Source organism: Chiroxiphia lanceolata, chromosome 12 (genome assembly GCF_009829145.1).
Source record: "Chiroxiphia lanceolata isolate bChiLan1 chromosome 12, bChiLan1.pri, whole genome shotgun sequence".
Classification (NCBI taxonomy): domain Eukaryota; kingdom Metazoa; phylum Chordata; class Aves; order Passeriformes; family Pipridae; genus Chiroxiphia; species Chiroxiphia lanceolata.
The window spans coordinates 17265994-17287679 of NC_045648.1; the positions used below are offsets into that span (position 1 = coordinate 17265994).

Consider the following 21686-nt stretch of genomic DNA (forward strand, 5'->3'; position numbering starts at 1 on the left):
AGTGGAAGGTGTCCCTGCTCATGGCAGGGGGTGGAACAAGATGGGCTTTAAGGTCCCTTCCAACCCCAACCGTTCCATGATATATTTTTAACATCCTGCTGCATGGGGCATGGACTGAGGATTCCCTGCTAGTGCACTGTGGAGCGAGTTGCATCACAGGCACGGAAGCTGGATTTGTTCCACCTGCCTCTGAAGACACTGCAGGCAGGAGCAGTTTAATAAGTGCCCTAAGTGTGTCCGTTCCAATAACTCAGGGTATCTTGTGTTCCCACATCTTTGGTATTAACTGAAATAATTTTATTACAGAAATGTCTGTAGCCAGATGGGCAAGTTCACTTACTCAGCTCAGCTTTGGCATCTTCCACTTTGGAGCAGTGGGATTGTTACATCCCTGGAAGGATCAGTGATCGTGCAAGACATTCCTCTAGAGGAAAGCTTTGCTGGGGAAGAGCTCTGAGTGTGTGCTGTGGTGTTTTAGGAAAGGCTCCTTTCCAGGGAAGCTGCTTTGTTCATTTGAAGTCCTGCCTTTGTGAAACCCTCATAAAATGTCTCCAATTGTACAGCTCTACTGATTCTGTTCAAGGTTCCTGTGTGACCTAGGTTTTCCCAGATGGCTTGACCATTCTGGTGCTTGATGTGTACATACATAGAAGGGGCTTTGTAAGCCTGACCGTGTGGTTTTAATGTTTTCCTGCTGTTGTATGCTCTGGCTGAGCATTTTGGATGTGGAAATACAACAAATCCAGGGGATTGACAGCAGCATTTACTGATGGATTCTTTTATCTCTAGGCCAAGTGGTTGTTTATGCAATGTCTGTTTAGGGAATACGCTTCATTCTTCCACTGATTCAAATTTCCAGGTTTCTTCTTTTGATCCTCTGGAGATATTTTTGACTCTGAATTAAGCAATGTAGTTCTCTAAACGAGACATCAATAGACATAAATTCTCAACATCCTTTGCTCTTGCTGCCTGCTTAGTGCTGCAGCAAATGTCTCCCTAAACAGCAGGTGATGCTCTGCAGTGGAAAATTCCCACCTGAAACACCACATAGGTTTCTTCTGGATGGTCCCAACGAACCAGGAAGAGTGTTTTTCCCTGTCAAACCCTTTGATTTGTACACAGCTACATCTCTGCCTCCTGTACTTCCCTTAAGAGCCTCTTTGGTCACCTGTTCTAATGGTGATCCATGAAATATTTTAGGTTTTTCCTTTCTGTTGTTTGAAAGAATGATTTTTCCCTAATTTGTAGAGGGAACTGCCATTCTGGTTATATTCCTCCTTTCTTTAAGTGCCTGGAGCTCAGTGGCTGGGAACAGAATCCACCACTGCATGTACTTACCTGGAAGTGATGGTAGGATTTAAAACAAGCACAAAACCAAGTGCCTGGGATCTCCAAGCAACATGAATCCAGCTCCTCTGGGAAGGAGTCCCATCCCTAAAGCAGGATTCCCTCTAGCATCCCAAAAATGTTGCAGAGTGTCTTGATGATCAACCTTAAGTTGGTGACTAAGCCTCCACTAGAAATTGATATTTTGGGGATATCTTACCTGCCAATTCCAATAATTTAGGAACAGTTGTCAGCAGGTCTTTCCCATAAATCCCAGATTTTCTCCCTGTTTCTTATACATCAAAACATTCATTGCAAGCAGATATGACAGGTTTTTTCTCTAATTTGGAAAAAGCCTGTAAGCTGCCCTTTGCAAAGATCTAAAAAAAAAATCTTTTCTGGGAAAATAAACATTACAGTTCAAATAATGAATTATCCCTTAGTTTTAAGCTGATGAAAATGGTGTTTTAGAGTGAATATTGCTTTAGCTCCAAAGAAAAAATACTGGAAGCTGTGGCTGTAATTAATGGGAAAATAGTGTGAGGAGTTTGCTTGGTTCTGGCTTACAGGAGATTTGTTTTGAATTTAGTCAGGGTGAGGAATGTTTGAGCAGCTGAAATGTTTGATTGTGAACTGGGTTGGCACTGGGCAGGGGGCAGAGGAAATTAATTTGAAGTTATTGAGTGGTGTTGCTTTGCATCCACCTTTCTGTAGCTTATTCAGGTGATTCCACCTGCTGAAGGTGAGGATGTGAGTCTCAGGTGCTCCTCTCTGGGTGTACAGAACTGAGTGATGGAGTCAGAGGCATTTTTTTCTCACCTCCCCTGCAGACTGAGGTGTTGAATTTTGTCACGTTTCTCCAGCACCCCAAAACTGGATGTTTGTGTCTCAAATCCTGCTCTTCTCAAATCCTTTCCTACACTGAGGCTTCCTCTTCCCCCCTCAAATTTAACATCACTTTTTTAAATGATTAATGAACTCCTGCAGAAGTGGCTCAGCACTCAAGAGATGACCCTGCAGATATCCAGGTGTGTTTCTACCTCTCCTTGCCTGGAGAAGAAGAGTTTTATCCCCATGTTTCTGAGGTCCTACGTGTGGAAACCCACCACCGCTTGCACGGGGGTTCAACATCTGGTGAAGAAATTGGTACTGTGGAATATATTGGACCCAGCTGGGTACAGGAGAACAAATCTCCACGGGATCTCTCTTCCAGGGGAAGGTTAATGTGGCTGGAAGCCTTGGCTAATGTGAGCGGGGCACTGGATGCCAGTTAAGGAGCCGAAATCTGATAAGGGACTGCCGAAATTCGATAAGGGGCTGCTGTCAGCCCCACTCAGGGAGGAGGGAGGGACTGATGGCTTTGAAGGGGTGCAGATAAGAAGTGGCCTCCTGTCAAATAGAACATGATTGATTACCCTCTATCCTGGCTCCCGCTTGGATGGAAGTGTCTAATGGGCTGCAGGCTCCAGATCAGGTAGTGACATTCCTGTTGGGAGGTGGGAATGCCATGCCCAGAGAGGTGGGAGATCAGCTGTGGCACAGCAGGGAGGAGAGAGGTGCTTTCCCTTCTGGATCCCTTTGCTTTTTTTTCTGAGTGAGCCAAACCAACAAATAAAACTCAGGCAGCTGGGGTGGCTGAAGCCCCAGCTTTGCCTGGAGCCAGCCAGGATTTGTCCTTGGAGAGGTATTCAGGCAAACCAGGAGTTGAGGCAGCGCAGGGTTCAAGTTGATTTGCTCGTGTTCAACCCTGTAGAAGTGAATTTTCCCTCTGTTTAGCCTGGGAGATCATAGACACCAAGTAATTACTCTGCCTCTCTTCAAAGAAACATGAAGTTCTCATCAAGATTTGGTTCAATATTATTTTAAACCATTGTAGACTTTTCCAGTTTCCTGGGGAAAACTGTTCCTTTTGGCTATCTGATATTGTTTCTCTTTGGAACATATTTAGAGTGAAAAGAGCAGCTTTTAAATCTTTACCTGTTACAAGTTATGGCTTAAAAATGCTCCTTCTATGCCCGTTTTTCAATCCAGAACATGTCTTATTGCAACTTAAATGTTGCTCTGCAGAATAAATATTTGGGATTCTTACCTCCTTTGCTCCTTAGTATAAAATGGACACTTCTGGAGGTAAATTGGATAGGAAAAGAGGAAGGTGATTGGAAAAGCAGTGCTGCAGGATGGATGTAATTAAGTGTTCTTTGTCTCCTGCATGCAGGACGAGTCATGGCTTAGGCTGCTTGATGGTGGCCCTTGGAAGGGAATCTCCATCATGGAGGACTTGGAAAGCCAAGCAAACCCCTGAAAAATTAGAGGGAACTTATTTCCTATAATTTGGTTAAAAACAGACTCTGGGGCAGTCTGCATCTTCAGGTTGAGATCTGACTCTGAAGTCTGGCTAAGAGAGGATGAAGAATGGGAAAACAAACCCCCTTGGGCAGAGTGGTTGGATGGTGAGGAAGATGATGGTCCAAAGTTCAGTCCCTCAGCAAGGGACAGCTGAGTGAGGGAGCAGAGCCTGCATATGCCAATGGCTTGGCCAAACCCCCTTCCCAAGGAGCTGGTTCATAGGTGTAAAACCAGCCATTCCAAGGTTTTCTAGGGTTCACAGCTTCCTCAGCTGCTTAAATAGCTTTTGAAGAGTGAAAATCAAACAGTTGCTGCCTCTCCAGAGCAGGGGACATTGAGGCCTCTCCAGATAAGCCCTTGAGGCTTCTCTTCCATCTGCCTGGAACAGAAGAGGCTTTTGAAGGGGTGAAATTCCCTTGAAGGACAGAGATGTTTATAGCTACAGTCAGCCTTCCTCCAGGAAAACTCTTTATTCCAGAAGTCTGAATTGTAGCCACAGCTGTCTTTCTCCTCAGAAAACCAGGAGCCTGTGGGTTATGGGATGACTTCCCTTCCAGAGTTTGTCTTCCTGAGGTCCCCCATCAACTCTGCATCTTTCCTTTTCCAGTGGAAAAAGGCTCCTTGTGCCCCCCGTTTGACTGATTTCCTTGCAGGAATGAGCCAAGGTACGTAGCTCAGGTTATGTTAAAAGGAAAAAAAGTTGTTTTCCAAGAAAACTAGGAGAGGAACCAGTCATCTTCCTCTCCCTCCTGAAGTCAGGCAAGGCTTCAGGCGTACAGAATTTCTGCGAGCTGGCAGGAGAGGGAGGCTTGGAAGTACAGTAAAATGAGTTTGCCATCAAAAGGCAACAAGTCTTATGCTGTGCCCCCGGCTGCTGACCTTTCCCTCTGGAATTCTCCCCTCTGACCTCGGGATCATTAATCCTGATGCTGCCAGATGACAGTAATCCATCATGGCCCCTGACAAGCCTCGCAACCTCCTGTGAAAGGATCCGCTCGGCTTCAGCATCCAATCGTCCCATGATACTCGTTTTTCAGCCTTTCCTGTTGGAGCAGTGGGGGTTTCCAATAAAGACTTTATCGCCTCGGCTTTCCTCGGAGAGGGCTGGGGGAGGAGAGATCCGAGGAAACGCTCAGCCACGGCCTGCTCTGGAGAATACAGAGAATTTACCAGGTCCAAACCCAAAATCGTTCTCTGCCCGATCTGGGCCTTGTTACTTGCAAAGGAAAGGATGGAAAGGAAATTATTTCATCTACGTGCTCAAGTGGAAGAAGGATGGGAAGTAGTTTTGTCCCTGCTGTAGTTTCTCTTCTGAATAAGGAAATGTTATGGGGGGGAAAAACAAACTAGAGGTTTTCTTAGTTGATAAATTTATATGCTGTGTATAAACATATTTAGCTTAATCTATAAATCCGTATTTCTATATAAATATCTGTTAGGGGAGTTTATATTTAGTTTACAAATGAAATTTCAGGATGATTCGGCCTTGTTCAAAAGCAAACCTGAGGAAGGGAAGGTGCCCAAGGGCTGGTGAGGTGGGGAGGTCAGATCTCAGTGCTGTCCCTGCTCCACCTGGAGCAGGCTCCTTGGAAACGTTTAAACCTTTATTTCCCGCTGATGTAGATGATGTTTGTGCCTTTCACTGGAGCATTTGGATAAATATACTTTGTGTGTTTTTCCAACTGCTGAGCTGGGGGAGTCTGGAGAAGAGTAAAGGTGTATTTGGGATAAATGCAGTATATTAAAAAGTGGATATTTCTTAATACTTCTGTATTAGCAGCTTGTTCGCCTGAGGAGCTTTATCCATGACCTTCCCTTTCACTCTCCATCTGGTCAGTGTCCAAGGAGAGCTGGATGAAAGTCCCTTCTATACAAGTTAATGCTATTCCCTAAATTGGATTGGGGAAAAGTGGGTGGCTTTGGGGATGGCACCAAGTTGCTGGAGGAGTGGGGGGAAAGGGGCCTGATGCTGCCCCAGTGGAGTAAAGGCTTTGCAGCTTTAATTAATTAACGAAGGGGCGTTTTGGGGGGTATAAAAGCCAGCCCTGGCTTTTCCTGGAGACCTCGGAGGGAGATATTTCCCTGTTTTCCCTTTGGGTGTGACTGTGGTTGCTGGGGCTCAGCTGATGAATGATAACTTGGGGCCGGTAACATGATCGTTCCCGGCGCTCCGCGGGTCCTCCGGGGCTGTCCCTGGGCTCTCAATCTGCAGTAATGCTCCGAGACAAAATGGAGGCTCTGCAGAAAACGGAGCAAACTGAGGCTTTTGGGGGTGGCCATCTGGGATGGATGGAGCCACGGAGCGTTCAGAGGGTTTGGAAGCATCTCCACCTCTGTTCTTCCAGGGAGTGGCCTCCTCTGAAATGCAGGAGGAGGATCTGCTACAGCGTGTGGAATTACTGCTTTGTGGACTTTCTGCTGTGGGCAGGGAAGGGGTTGTTTGGACAAGGACATGTCATATAAAATGATATGAATCTGATCAGGTGCTCCTGATGTTTGCTTGCGCTTTAAGAGTTATAACTTAGCGGGATTTTCGGCCCTTTAAAGCGAAAAAAATTTACTTTTTTATCCACCGTCTCATTAACGTGTGGGAATTGGCACCGTGAGCTAATGCCTAACAGGATTCCAAAAGAAAAGAGAGGGGGAAAAAAATTCCACTTGGATGTATAATGAGGACATCTGCAGAGCTGAGCTCCTTTTCACTGAACAGAATAAAACCCATTTATAAGGGCCATAAACTCCTCTGCTCCGGGGCATTAAGTGAATCGCTGGCTGAGGAGCAGTGGCACAAGCCTCCCCTGTGGATTGGGTATTCCAATGATTGTCCATTACAGCCCTTCCCAGGCTTTCCTGTAAAGGCTGGTGCTGACCATTGTGGGAGACAGGATACTGACCTCAGATGGATGGCTCTTTGATCCGGGACAGTATTTCCTAGGCAAAATAAAAGGGTTGCTGCATCAGCTTTTTTTTCCCCCTTTCTTCCTCTCCATGCCTAAATCTCATTAATTTGACTTTTAGCACCTCGAGGAGCTTCTAAAGGGGCACTAACAGGTTAAAAATCAGATTTGCTTTTCTGTTAATCCAAAAGATGACAAAACTGAGCAGGAAGGATAGAGCTGGTTCCCTGTCCTGCCCTCAGAAGGACAGAACAAGACCTTGGTTTGGGCTCCAAAAGGTACTGGGATGCTTGGTGCTCCTCACAGCTGCTATGTGGCCTCATCAGGGAGTTATTTGGGAACATGTTGAGGGAAAAGGAGAGTGGGAGGATATAAACACTGTGTGAGCAGCGGAAAGAGCAGCCCTTTATTTACCTGTCGAGGTTGTAGCAAAAGGTTCTGCACGTGACTGTGAGGGGGGATGGAGATGTGTGGGGAAGAGATGCTCTCTAGTATCATTTATCCCTTTATTTTGCTGTTCCCAAGCAATACAGAACAACAGATCCTGAGGAATAAGGGAGCTGAACCCCAGCCTAGAGTATCTGGAGTTGCCTGGCTGCTCAGCACCTTACTGAGCACAACCAATACAGGTTTTTATCTGAGACTACCCTGAGCTCATAAAACTGATTCCTCTGTGCCTCAGCCCCAGGATTGAATAGTCCCAACTTCCCCTCTTTCTATTTTAGAAGTTGCTCGTTGCTGTGGGTTATTATTGGTCTGATAATTGCTTTTGCCCACAGGAAAGGATCTTTCATGGAAAGGACGTGCCATGTAGCTGCACTTCTCTGCCTCGTTTACTCACTCATGCAGAGGCCTCAAGCCAGGCTGCAAACAGAGCTCCTGGATTTCCTATTGGAAGGAAGATCAATAGCCCCAGCCTGCCAGTTTTCTTGGCCTCCTTTTCTCCCTGACTCCATGCTCCTTTCCCTGCTGTTTCCCTGCAGGAACTCCCATCAATCGGATCCCCATCATGGCAAAGCAGATCCTGGACCTCTACATGCTCTACAAGCTGGTGACCGAAAAGGGAGGGCTGGTGGAAATCATCAACAAGAAGATCTGGAGGGAGATCACCAAAGGCCTTAATCTGCCCACCTCCATCACCAGTGCTGCGTTCACCCTGCGGACACAGTAAGTCAGGAGGGCTGACAGCAGGGATGGCCTGGGCAGGACCAGGAGCTGGGCTCCTGGATGTGGATCCAATCCCTTGCACTGCCCTCTTTTTTTGCCTCTTCAGAGTTTAAACTCCTCAGGGCATGAAGGGTCTTGTCTGTCTCTGAAGAGCACTTGGCACAGGGAGGAAGGAGAGAGGGAGACAGACCTCCTGATTTGGGGCATCAAGTATGAGCCTGATCATTTCATGTGTGTTAGCACTGGAAACTTTCACAGCTCCTCACTGTGAAAATTGCTTTTCTGAGCTGCAGTACTCGATTGGGGAAGAAAGAAAGGAAAAAAAAGTGGAATAAGCAGCAGAAAAATAACCATGAAAGTAAAATGCCTGTAAATTATGCAACAGGGCAAAGCTGTGCTTTAGCTGTGAAAGGCTGGGCTCTGGGAATCTGCTCTCAGCTATTTTTGGGAGTTATTAGAAACCCCTGAGTCCCAGAGAGAGAAGCTCTTGCCATTTCCTCAGCCTTTGGTACAGCAGGCTGTTCCTGCAAACCCGTGTGCTAAAGTGATAAGGTTTGGTGCTGCCCAGTACAAATGACTTGAATAAGGGCAATTCCTCAGACTTCCTTCCTTCAATTACGTGTTGTGGTCTGAGACCTTCATTCTTAGAATTTTAGATTCTCGACTGTAAAGGACTTGTGGATGATTCTTAGGTGGTATTTTAGCTGCAAAGAAGTCCTGGATGATTCTTTTCTGCCCTTGTGGGTGTAGTAATTAATATGTATTCATGTGTTTTCTTGCAAACATTGAGTGAATTCAGGGTTTTACCTTTGCTTCCCGCACAAACTGCCCAATATTTATCACAGCAAAGGCTCCAGATCTGCCAAGAACCTCAGGCTGAGAGTCTTCCTGCCCCCAGTGCTTGTTTCCATAGCCTGTAATTCCATGTTCTGCTGAGCAACTGCTGGAGTTTCCCTGTGCTTCCCTCTCCCCAGGTACATGAAGTACCTCTATGCCTACGAGTGTGAGAAGAAATCCCTGAGCTCCCCGGCTGAGCTCCAGGCTGCCATCGACGGGAACCGGCGGGAGGGCCGGCGGCCCAGCTACAGCTCCTCCTTGTTCAGCTACTCACCCACCACCTCAGGGCCTCCTTCCCTCCTGTCTCCCCCCAAAATCCGCTTCCCCATCATCGGCGTGGCACCAGGCAGCGGGACCAGCAACCCTCGGGTGTCTCCAGCAGCAGCCATCAGAAAAGGTCAGCTACTTCTACTTGCACTGAAACACAGTTATCAGAGAATCACAGAATCAGCTGGGTTGGAAAGGACTTCTGAGATCATCAAGTCCAACCCTTAATCCAACCCTGCCATGGTTACCAGACCATGGCACTGATGCCACATCCAGTCTCATCCTAGAAAGCTCCAGGGATGGTGAATCCACCATTCCAATGGCTGATCACTCTCTGTAAAAAATTTCTTCCTAATGTCCAACCTAAACCTCCCCTGGCACAGCTTAAGACCGTGCCCTCTTGTCCTACTGCTGGTTGCCTGGGAGAAGAGACCAACCCCCACCTGGCTGCAACCTCCTGTCAGGGAGTTGCAGAGAGTGAAGTCTCCCTTCAGCCTCCTCCAGGCTGAGCCCCCTCAGCTCCCTCAGCCTCTCCTCACAGGACTTTGTGCTCCAGTCCCTTCACCAACCTCATTGCTCTTCTCTGGACCTGCTCCAGCACCTCAATATCCCTCCTGAACTGAGGGTTTTCCATTTTATCCATCCAGACTGCTTTGGATTTGAGATTAGTGGGATTTGGGTGGCTCGAAATGACCTGCCTGTGGTTTAAACCCTTGCATGAGGGACTAAGTGACTCTCTCCTCCTTTTCCAGGTGACGGAGTGCCCTTGACCGTGTCTATGCCAAATCGTATTGCTGTGCCAGTGACCTTGAGTAGCCAGCAGGCAACTGTGGCAGCAAGAACAGCCACCCTGGAGCAGCTGAGGGAGAGGCTGGAGTCGGGAGAGCCTCCGGAGAAGAAGGTCTCACGGACGACCGAGGAGGAGCAGCGGCTTGTCCAGCAGGCTCTGCAGCGCAACCTGTTCAGCATGGCACGGCAGATCCCCATGAAGATCAAAATCAATGGCAAGGGTGAGCAGCAGAGACAAAACACAGACAAAAAGCCCTTGGAAACTGGAGCAGGGAGGGAAACGCTTCCAAGTCTGGAATGTCAAACACACAGGCTGGGTTATCTCTCAGGGTCCCAGGCAGAGGGCGCGTCAAGAAGGTGTTAAAGTGGAGCACAACAGCTGCAAAGCTGAAGTGTGGCAATGTTTTGTTGAGCTTTAGTGCTGGTTGTATTATCCAGCCTCATCTGAATCCAGCCTGGATTCAGAAGGACCTTTGCCATGTTCACAAAGCTCTGCATCCCAGCTGATCAAACCCACCTGACCCACCCAACAAGACCCTTTCTCCAAGCTGGTGACCTCCTGTGTCCAGCACAGCGAGGCTGTTGCAGGGCTCAAGCTCTTCCACCTCCACAGAACTTGCACCCTGTTAATTGACCGTGGAAGTAACAGCTTGGTACAGGTCTCCAGCTGCAGGAGACTGGGAGAGAGATGCCCAGCTTTTAGGAATCCTTTCCCAGGTGGGGTGAGGAGGCCATACAGACCTGTGTGTCTGTGTGGGGCCCTGTGCATCCCAGGGCTTTTAGCAAGGCAGGTGATTTCTGCCCACATCTGCACAGCCTCAGGGCAAAGAACTGCTGGCAAGGCTGGGTTAGGAGGTCACATCCAAGCAGCATTCATGGCCTGAGAAATGCTCTTCTGAAATGCTTTGGAAAAGGGGACTCACCCTGGAAAGGTCACTCATTGCAATCAATACTGTGATAGAGTGGCTTCAAAAGCTGATTAATGCCCTGACTCCCTTACCTGTCCCGGGGCTGCCTCACCAGGCAGGCAAAGCCTCAGTCCCAACAGCTGCTTCTTCCAAACCTTTTGATCCTTTAAAATTAAAGGCCTCAGCTCCCTACTAATTGTATATTTGGAAGGAGGCACAAGGCCAGGCCAGTTTGACAAGGCTTAGAAGGGAAGAGGTGTTCTTGTTCTAGCAGTGCTGGTCAGTGCTTTTTTGGGATGCTTTGCTAGAAATATAGATAGAAAAGGGTCAAAGTAGATTCCTCTGAAGCAGCAGCAGCTGGGATTGGGACTTCACAGTTCCTGTCAGCTGTGCATCCACCTAAATTTCACATCACAACTAAAACAGTGAGTAAAAGGGAATACAAATTTTATCAAGTAATGTTCATTCCCTCTAATCTCACTTTACTTTCACCCTGAACTTCCTACATCAAAACACAGGGAACAATTTTAGTCCTTACAAATAGTAACAGGCTGAGCCCTGAGGATTCAGGGATAGTATTCCCACCTTTATGAGCTCACTGTGGGCAAAGCTGTCCTGTCTTTTGTGCCCTAATTTTCCCAAGTGCACAATCAAAATCATAATGTGCTTTGAGAGGTGCTTTTGATTAGCACAGCATGAGCTTATCACGGCTTGATAACAACATTTAAATTAAACCTTAACAATGAGGAGTTTTTAGGGGAGAGTGGCCTTGCTCTCCTCCGCGGAGGAGCAATCCCGTAATCCAGGCTCACTCGTTATGAAGTGCTTAGGTTGGAGGTTCAGAAGGTTCTGGAAGAGTTTGACATTCAGCTCCCCTCAAACATCACTGCAAACTCAACCCCTGCTCTGCATTGATACTTCCAGAGCTGCCCATCACCCTCCAGGCTGAGGATATAGGAAAAGGTCCCCAGATTTCAGGCCCAGTGGACTGTTCCCTGGGTTTTCCCCTCCCTCCAGTGGCCGCTGGAGCTGCTGCAGTCCAAGCACACCAAGTCACAGCAGCTCCCTGAGGAGCTGAGAACTAGGCCTGTGCTCCCAACAACAGCCACAGTCCAGCTGATTTAAGTATGGTCTTGTCTCATGTGCTCCCAGCTCTTTCCTGGGAGGGGAACATCAATTTGGCCTTCAGGGAAAGATTTCCAAACGCCCCATGGGCTCCCCCCAGCTCACACCAAAGCACTTACACACCTCTGTAGCCTTTTCATAGAATCCCAGGGTGGTTTGGGTTGGAATGGACATTAAAGCTTATCTAATTCCACCCCCTGCCTTGGCCAAGGACACCTTCCACTATCCCAGGTTGCTCCAGGCCCTGTCCAACCTGGCCTTGGGCACTTCCAGGGATGAGGCAGCCACAGCTTCTCTGGGCAACAGAAACAATAGAACGTGGACATCATGTGGGGACTTCCTCTCCAAAGAGGGGACAAAAGGAGGGCTGTGGTCACTTCTGGGGAGCACAGGGAACAAGATAGTCACTCTCTAACTCTGCATCTCTTCTTTCCTGGAAGAAGACAAGCCCGACTCGGCGGCAGCACTGAACTTGTCACCCAACGGCATCGGGAGCATTAACATGTCTGTGGAGATCAACGGCACCACTTATGCTGGTGAGAAACCCCTCCTGGGAAAGGGGAGAGCCAAGCTGGGGGAGCAGAGTGGGAAGTGGAGGGGGTGATGTGTTCCCAGGGGCTGGGCTTTGCCAAACTGGGATCTATCTGGATCCCAGAAGGCGCAGGAGGAGGTGATTTCCCTTCTCTGTTTTGGGCCTGGCCAGGATGAACACCCTTGCCTTGGTGTTAATATCTTTAAAATGTAAAGGGAGGGTCTTCTATGAAAGTGTTAATAGGAAAGCACCTCTTCTCCTGAGGAGGTGCTTTACTCAGCATTTCCTCACACATATCTGGCAAGCAGGAATTGTCCCCTATACTCTGCTTAAGCAGTTTTGCTTCTGCAGGTCACACCTGCACATCCTTGGGCAAATCCCAAGTGGGAGGCCTGGCTCTGCCATGCAATGGAAGTTGCTTCTCTCCTCCAAAGGTGTATAAGCTGTTTGGGATCTGTTTTCTGTAAGGACAACATCCCTGTGACAGGCTGCCAGACCAAGGAATCCCTTCCCTGATTAGCATGGAATTCTGGTCTGGCTCTGAGCCTTCTTGTCGTGCCCTGAGCCTCTTTCTCTTGGGATGGGGTCTTTGGGACTGGATAGCTTTCCCTTTGCTCTGTGTCCTGCCCTTCCCACTCCATCACCCTCCTCTCTCTGCCTCCCAGGAGTGCTCTTTGCCCAGAAACCCGTCGTCCACCTCCTCGCCGGCTCCAGCACCCACAGCTCCTGCAGCAGCAGCAGCAGCTCCCACTGCTCTCCCAGCCCTACCTCATCCCGAGGAACGCCCAGCACGGAGCCCTCCACCAGCTGGTCTCTCTGATGGGTGGCCCATTCCCTGTCTCACACTGGCCTCTGGCTCCCGGAGCGAGCCGGGAGGGAGTCGCACAGATACCTCATCTCAAGGAACCTGCTTTTGTGGTTGGCCAGCGGCAAGATGATGATGATGATGATGATGAAACCTTTCCATGCCAGCGAGTTTTTCTTCATCATCTCTTTGTCCAGCCTTTTTTCTTTGTTCTCCCCCTTTCTTCCTCCCTTTTGCTCTTTGTTTTCTTCCTCCTCCTCCTCCTCCCAGGGTTTGCTGTGTTCCTGTCGGGGGTGGGACATGGAGGGGGGGCACGCCTGGCGTTTTTCAATCAGGGATGGGCTCTAGGAGCTGCGGGTTGAGACATGGCTGAGACGTCACCAAGGCAGGTTGAAAGAGCTGGAGTTGGGGCAGGGAAACTTGGTTCTCCTTGAGCCAGGAACCACAAGGACTCTTCCCACCGACCAACTCCGTGTTTTGACAATCCTAAGAGCCGGCGGGGTGCCTTGCCCTGTCCTCCCTTGTGCTGCAGAACAGGCAAACTGCTTGTTTCCTTCCTGCTGTTTCCATATGTCCTCACAGGAGGCTTGTGAGCCTCCTTCCCCCTCTCCACGGTTTTGACATGAGGGGAAGGAGTTCCTCCCTCCCTGCCACATTCAAACCCTCTCCATCAGCTGCTTGGTTCCTGCCGGTGCTGCCTGATCCCTCCTGTTGCCTTCAGGCTTTCAGAAGTTTTAAATGCCCTTGACCTTGCCTGTCTCTCATGAGGAATTCATCCCACTGACCTTTACCCTGACAGCCTGAGCTTGTTGTGGCTCCTCTGATCCTCTGCCCCCGTGACACTGTCACTTGGGTCGATCCAGGCTTTCCTGAGATCAGCCATCTCACTTCTGCCTCCTGAGGTGGCTTCTAGTACCCCTGGAAGCTGCCCACGTCTGTGTGCTGAAGAAATAGGAGGTCATCTCTGCAATCCATCTCCTGGGGGCCACATTGTGTGCGTGGGTGTTGTGGTTAATGTTATACACATGGGGTTTTGTCTCTGAACAAACCCAGCTGCCCACGCCCCTTCAAACTGCACCTGAGCAGCGAAGACCTTTTGCTCTCTGGGGGAAAGTGGAGAACAGGAAATCAAGCCTTTCCTTGCCCTTTCTCCTCAGACCTCCAGTTGGAAGCAGAGCTGGCCCTGACTCCATAAATCAGCTCCTGCTCAGGTGACCTCGTGCTGTCCCCCTCTCCTTGTGGCCTTTCCTCAGCCCAGAGAGATGATCCAAACTCCATCCCTCCTGCCCTGGTGACGTCCTTCCCATGCTTCAGGCCCAAGTCAGGTTTTTTGAGCAGATGAAATACCTCAGATATGTACTTGTTGTTGGGTTGGTTTTGTTGGTTTTGGGTTGTTTTTTTAACCTCTTCAGGAAGTATTGGCATATCTTATCGCTTGGTTTTTTAATATGTGGGTTTGCTGACATTGTGTTTGTTTGGTTGTTTGTTTTTGTTTTTTTTTTTAATTTTTAAATGTATCACCAAAGACAGAAAGTTAAAACAAGGCTGAGCAAAGCAGCAGTGGTTTCCCCATCCTTTAGGCCAGCAGGAGCCAAGCTCCAGCATCATCCCAGGACATGTGCATGACAGGGGGACAGGTAGAGAGGCAGGAAAAGAGGGCAGGAGTGATGCTCACTTAGATTTGTTCTTCATCTTGGACACGAGGGTGTCTCCAAAGTCCCTCTGATTTTTCCAAGCCCCAGGATCTGTGCCTGTGTTGGTTATCCTGCTACCTGACATCCTGAGAACTGTTTGGGAGCCAGAGGGTGTGAATGCACATGTCCTCAGATGGATGCTGCTCTGAGATGTCCCATCCAGCTGCTTTTAGTTGGAGTGGTGCCCACCCTCTGGGCATGGGGAAGCTGGGCTGATCCCGCAGGCCTCCACAGCATTTCATCCTCGCAGACCCCCAGAGGTTTTTCTGGACTCTGGGGTTCAATGAGATTATTTTCTTTTTCCTTTTTTTTTTTGTTTTCTTTTGATTGTTTTTTTATTTTATTTTATTTTATTTGGGGATGGGGATGGGGCTGTTTCCTCTGAGTGGGACTGGGGCACTTTTTGCTTTTCCTTCTGCTTTGCTCTCTGGCCCTGGGGAGCAGAGGTTGGTCCGGGGTGGATTCTGTCTCACACGCTAACGTTGTGTTTTCTTGCACAGAAAGGCACTCGAATCACTGAACTGCTTTGACACTACTAGAGTATTAATGTTTATAAGCTTTACTCAACCTAGACTGGAACTAGCCAGGACTAACAGATTGTTTTGTATCCAATTCAGGGAAAGAATCAGGTCGGGATGCGTAACAGATACCTCAGTTAAATAAGCTGCAACAATAAACTGGTCCTTTCTCAGTCCAGTGTGACAAGGACCATTCAGACTGTGAAGAGTTAACCCTTTCCTCTAAGCCTGGCTTTGATCCTGGCAATCTGAGCTCCAGATCTCCTACTGAGCTGCCAGGCTTTGGGGACAGGGTTATGGAAACCAGCAGCAGAGCCGGGGAAGGCTGAGCGAGGGTGGTGGATCCCCCCCCTCTGCTCCATTTCATCGATTGTGTAGTACTCAGGGTTTGATACTGCGAGTAGGACTGTTCCTGTGTGAAGTGCTCCGCTTTGCAGTGTTGCTCCATCCTCTCCCAACTCCACACCAGCCAAGGTTTTGCAGCGAGCAGCCAAAAAGAAAACAGCCCCCAGCTTGCTCCAGTGCAGCCTCCATGCTCCTGTTTCCAGGGGGAGATTTGCCAGCTGGGAAAACCAAACCAAACCTGCTTCAGGCAGCTCCCAGTTGATGCTGGGAAGGCACAAAAATTGGGACAAGGGGGAGAGGCTGTGTGTGCCTGCTCGGCTCCCAAAGTGAATGTGAACGTGTCACACCAAGTTCTTTTGGCCACTGCACGTGCATGTGTGTGTGTGTGTGTGTGCTCCAAAGGGATTGGGATCAGATGTTCTCTCCAAACAGCTGCAGCAGCCTTGCTACTAGTTTTCTTACCTATTTAAAAAAAAAATAATAAAATAAGTAAATAAAAACAAATGTGATAGCCTAGGCGGTGGATAAATACCTCAACGTCTCCTTCCAACAAGTGTCTGTATATGTTGTTGTTGGGTTTTTTCTATCTTACAGGTTATCTGAATGTTTATATTCCAATAAACTTCTACCTCTTCACACCGTGACCCCCAAGCCTGTTCTGTGCCCCTGGCTGTCTCCCTGAATTTAAAGATTTCCCTTTTTTCGTCCTGGGAAATTATTCCTAGAGGCTGGGTCAGCTTAGCTGAGGTCTGGATCCTTGCGTGGCTTTGGGCTCCCAGTTTGGAGCTGGGCTGGTGGGATGTTTTTCGGGATGGTGGCTAGGAATGAACTGGGTCCCTGTGGGCTGGAATGATGGAGCTTCCAGGTTGGATACTGACAGAAACCATATGGGATCTCCTTTGCCAGGTGCTGCTGAAGCTGCTGTATCTGTCCCATGTCCCTTACCCAGGCTGGGGCAGGAGCCTGTCTCCCAAATCCCTCTCCTGTTATCACCACCTCCCCACAAAAAGGACATTTAATGCTTCCTCCTAGTTTTGCTGTTTGCACAGCACCTGGAGGCTGTTTTTCCAGTCATTGAACCAGTTTGGCAGTGGGAGAGGAGCTGATTTCCAGTCCCTTTTGTATTAGCCTTTCCAATGCCCCATATCTGCAGTTGTTTTGACTGGGGGCCTGTTTGTGTCCGCTGGGTCCTGGGAAGGGGATGGAGCCCACGACCTTTCCCATCCTCCCACCGAACTCACTTAATGGAACTGGGAACCTCTCCCATCCCGCCTGCCCCCTCCATCAGCACCTGGCTGCAGGTGAGCCCCCCCCACAGCAGTAAGAGTGGGCCGGCCTCACCTGGGCTCTGGTCCCAGCCTATCCAAGCAGCAGGCAGGTGAAGGCAGAGCCTTTCCCCCCAACCTTCCCTCCCCTCCTGCCTACCACTGGGTTTGGCTTTTCCCAGCTTTCCCTGCGTCAATGCGGCCGAGGCAGCTCAAGGACTCACCTGCCCTCACCTCTCTCCTTACAAGCCCGATGCCTGAGGCAGGTAAGGTGGGGTCTGGCAGTGGGGGGGTGGAAAACTACCCTCGGTGTGTTCTTGCCATGGGGTTTAGCCACCTGCAGCCTTAGGGTCGGAGGGGGAAAGGTGCTGGGCTGGAGAGAGATCTTCCCTGGATCCGGGGGTGCTCAGACACCGGGGCTCAGGTGACAAGGGGACTCTGTGGTGGCCACCGCAGTCCAGGATAGTCCTGCAGCCCAGGGACAGCCCTGCAGCTTGGTGCAGCATGTCCATGCACAGGATCCTTCAGCTCAGCTGCCCCAGCTCCCCAGAGTGGGCACTCCAAGGGGTCCGATGCACCTTCCCGTTCCCCCCAGCCCTGCAGACCCACGTGTGTGTCCGTACACCCGGGGTGGGCACACTCCAGCCCTCCCAACTCGCTGTCCTGTGGCTGGACATCCACAGGCATCGGCAGGCGTTGTTTGGACTGGAATATAATCCTTCAGGCAAGTTTACATCCCAGCCCCCTTCCCTCCATCCCTCCCTAAATGCCGCCATTCAGCGCTCATCCCAGCCACAACCTGGCTTCCTGAACAAACAACAAAGGGCTGAGGAGAGCCCAGCGCGGATTAAGGCACCTGGGGAGTGAAATCCAGCCCAGTGGGGTGAGACAATGCCTGCTTTTCTCCTTCAAACGCCCCCATCCCTTTATGGAACCTGGCTCAGGCACGGGCACAGCTTTGTCCAGGTCCTGCTCTCCTTAATCCCCCCCTCCAGGGCTGGAGGCGAAGCCAGCTCTGGGCACAGGGAGGTTTTTTTCCCAGCGCAACCACGCAGATGCCACCTCTGAAACACACGTTTCCTAAGGAACTTTAGCCCTGATGTCCAGGAGTTTGGTTCCCTGCTCCCTAACTGCCCAGTGTGCAGGGATGCCACCCTGCCAGGGAGGCCGCAAACCCCACAGGTATCCCTGCTGGGAGGGATAAAGCCCAGCTCACCGCCCGCAGAATTTCAATTCTCTGGGCACAGCTGGGGGAGGAGGTTCCCCTCTTTCAGGGCCAGGCTTGGGTGTCTCACACCTCAGGGCCCACTGCTACTTTGAATCCAGCCTGGACACCCCAAATCCTCCCTTGCAGGTGCCTCTGCTCCCCTTCATGCCCTTTGTGTCCCCCACCAAGCGTGGTGCTAATCATTCCCAAACTGCGTCAGCCTGGCAGCAGGGCTGATAATTCCCACGTTTTCCATGGTCCTTATCATTCCCAGGGTGAGGCTGGGTTTGTTTTAGCCTCAGACTGGTGTCAGGCTGCCCAAGCACGGTACTGGCCCCGCCAGCTCCTCTCCCACCTTCTGGCTTTGGGATGCTCCAGCTCAATCCCAGTTTACAAAGAGGGGAGGTGAGTCCCAGGGGATGTGAACTCCCAGCTGTTGTTCCTTCCAGTGCTCCAGCACCCATGGAGAGTCACATTGGCTGAGCTTTGGTGAGATCCATTCTTCTAATGGTGCCCTCTCTCTCTCCAGTGCATCTGCAGATCTTCCTCAGTGCAGGACTGTCCCTCCTCTGCCTCAGCATCCTCCTAGGCTGTGCCATGTGCTGGTGGCACCGCCGGCGCCCAAGTCCCCACCCCGGCCGGGAGTGGGCAGCCATGGAGCTGGGACCTGCTCTGCCTGCCGTGACTGTGCCAGTGCCCATCCAGCAACAGTACGAGGAGATGGCAGGAGAGGTGGTGGGGGCTCGGGCAAAAGAGGGTTCCTTGGCATCACCAGCATCCTATGGGAGTTTGCTCCGTGTCAGAGCATCCTTGCCCACTCTCCCCTTCCTCCCGCAGCTGGCAGGAGCGTGGCAGCGCCGCTGCACCATCTCTGGAGCCAAACTCCTCCACAACAAGGGGAGCCCACTGGTCCACCCCGTCGCAGGATCCCCACTGCCCTCCGAGCAGCGTCCCCGGCTCCACTGCGACTTATCCTACTCACCACCCGAGGCCATTCTCACCGTGACGATTCTCGGCGTCTCCCACCTGCCCAAGGGGCTGCAGGACGACCGGGGCTCCTACGTCAAGGTGTGCCTGGTGCCGCGGCTCCCGGCGTGCCAGCGCGTGGCCGTGCGCCGCCGGAGCCTCCGCCCTGCCCCCCTGGAGCCGTGCCAGTTCGGCCCATACAGCCCAGAGGAGCTGAGCAGCTTCACCCTGCGCTTCGCTGTCTACGCCAGGTCGCGCGGCCTCAGGGACTCTTTTGTGGGGGAGGTCCTGTTCCCCTGTGCCCAGGCCTCTTGGGACCCCCGGGCCTCTTCCGGCTACACCTGGGAGCTGGCGAGCACCAAAACCAAGCTCAGGAAGGTCAGGATGGCTGCAGTCTCCAGCAGGGGGTTGTCCTCGTGTTTTGGCTGAGGTCTGCTTGGTCTCACAGCCCCAAAACTCCATGGGAAGAGGCAGAGCCTCCTGAGGCATCACCAGTTATCCCTGTGGTGGGCTCCATTGTGGTACAAGTCCATGTCAGTGTCTCTGCCGAGGGGCTTTGCACCTCTGATTCAGGGAGTGCTGGGGTGGAAGGGGTAAATGCAGAGCTGGCACCATCCTTGCAGTGATGGTGAGCATCAGATCCTCCTTCTTGACTCATTTTTGCCCATTCGTAACTCATTTTTGCCCATTCTTGACCTCGATGGGGGACAAGCATCACTGAGTTGGAAGATGAGGCTGGAGAAGGTTTCACGGCGTCTCCTGCTCTCTCCTCCCATTTCAGTGCCTCAGAGCCCACGGCACGAGCTGCAGCGTCCTCTCCTCATCACCCAAATCCCTCGGCCAGCTCTTCCTTCTCCTCCAGTACCAGGCTCTGGCCGGCCGCATCAAGGTGCTGGTCCGCAAGGCACAGGACCTGGGCCGGCTCTCACGCATGCCAGGCACGCCAGGTAGGACACGGGACATGGACCAGGAGGTGAGGAGATGCCCAGGTGGGCACAGGCAATGACTTCTCCTCTTTTTGCATGGCAGATTGTCTTATTCCCTCTTGAACTCCTCTTTTCCAAGCACGGCAGAGGGTTGGAATGAAATTATCTTTAAGGTCTCTTCCAACCCAAACCCTTCTGTTATTCCATGAAAATGAGCACAGGAAGCAGAGTTGTTAGGATCTAGATATCCCCAATATGGCCCCAAAATGCTTACAATATATGTATTTATGGTCAAAAATTAGCATGTGGGCTTGCTATCCTGCTGGGTGTTGTTATCTCTGGCTCTCCCCACCCATCTGTAGCCTGGGATGTGGGCAGGGATGCGAGCTGAGGACTTCAGAGGTCCCTGCTCCTGACCCCAGAGGGGTAGGTGAAACCTCAGGAGCTGTCTTGTGCTCTTCCCATGGTTCCACAGAGGTTCTGTAGCCCCCCTGGTACAGCTGGGGAACTTCCAGCCTCCCTCCCTGGCATGTGTCCAGAGCAGGTCCCTCTCTCCATGGCTCTGTCTCTGTTTCCAGGTCACTACATCATCATCCACCTTTACCTCAATGGCTGTGTCATTGACACCAAGGAGACCAAGTCCATCAGTGGCTACAACCCTGTGTGGAACAAGCCTTTCCTCTTCAACATCCCTGCTGGGGATATCCAGCAGCAAGAGCTGGCACTGGAGTTCATTGTCATGCAGGTGAGGTGGATGGAGGTGACCATGGCTATGAAGGTGACCTGGATCTCCTGTGCTCCTGCACCTGAGGGGCTCAGCCCTCAGAGGAGCCATTTCTTGATGCCTACAGGAGATTGCTGGGGTGGGATCACTCTTTTTGGGATGATGGAAAGCCACCAGCCATGTCCCATTTCCCCTCTCCTGCCACAGGCTCGCCTCCACACCCGTGGCTCCGCGCTGGGCTGTGTGCAGGTGGGGCCATGTGCCCCTGGGACCGGGCTGCTCCACTGGAGGGACATGTGCAGCCAGGGACCACTGGAGTCAGAGCAGTGGCACCAGATCCAGCCCAACACCCCCAGACCCTGATCCTGCCCACAGTCCACAGACAGGGCTTGTCCGGGACTCAGGTGCCCACAGGAGTGAGCCAGATGGGATCTCCGAGCCATGGACAGGTGAGGTCTCACCCATACATCACTGTGGGATAAGTCTGGGCTCCAGCTCCAGGACTAGAGATCAGTGGTGGTCGGCACAACCCCTTCCTGAACGGCTCTGGAGGAGACTGAGCCTGTCTGAGGTGGCTTCAACACCGGGGAGAGAAGAGGAGCCTTTCTCTGTTCTGTCCACCATCACCAGCTCGGTGACTACACACAGAACCTTGGCCATTGCAGGAGATGGGTGGGAAGATCACCCAGCTGGGAGAGCAGCCCCATGGCCACAGTGGTTGCATCTACTGCCCCTTCCAAGCCACCATCACCAGCCCACCCTTCCCATTCAGCCCCCTGAGCTGGGACACACCTGAGAGAGGAGCCACGAGGACGTGCTGATACCACCTGGTGAGAAAGGTGTCCACTGGCATTTTTAATTAATTGCTGACCCAAACAAGTGGTTGATAAACAAATAAAGGGGTCAGGGATGATAGCATGTGTGGAGTCATTGGAATTCTGTCCTACCCACGGGCCAGCAGTGTCCATGGTCCGCCATGTCCTCTGGAGTGGTGGCCTGGGTGAGAAGGGAGGTCACCTCAAGGGGTGGGAGAGAGCAAACC

At 51.1% G+C, this 21686-nt stretch overlaps 1 protein-coding gene across 4 annotated transcripts in view; it reads left to right on the forward strand.

Moving 5' to 3' along the window:
- ARID3B (AT-rich interaction domain 3B) overlaps positions 1-16200 on the forward strand; it is a 32650-nt gene extending 16450 nt beyond the window's left edge. For 3 of the 4 annotated variants that reach the window (XM_032700406.1, XM_032700408.1, XM_032700409.1), the window contains exons 5-9: positions 7553-7736; positions 8711-8970; positions 9593-9850; positions 12103-12198; positions 12860-16200. In XM_032700406.1, coding sequence (XP_032556297.1) covers positions 7553-7736; positions 8711-8970; positions 9593-9850; positions 12103-12198; positions 12860-13014 — 953 coding nt within the window. In that variant the 3' untranslated portion in view covers positions 13015-16200. The remainder of the gene's footprint in view (positions 1-7552; positions 7737-8710; positions 8971-9592; positions 9851-12102; positions 12199-12859) is intronic. The other variant, XM_032700407.1, reaches the window with a different exon arrangement.
- The last annotated feature ends 5486 nt before the right edge of the window (positions 16201-21686 follow it).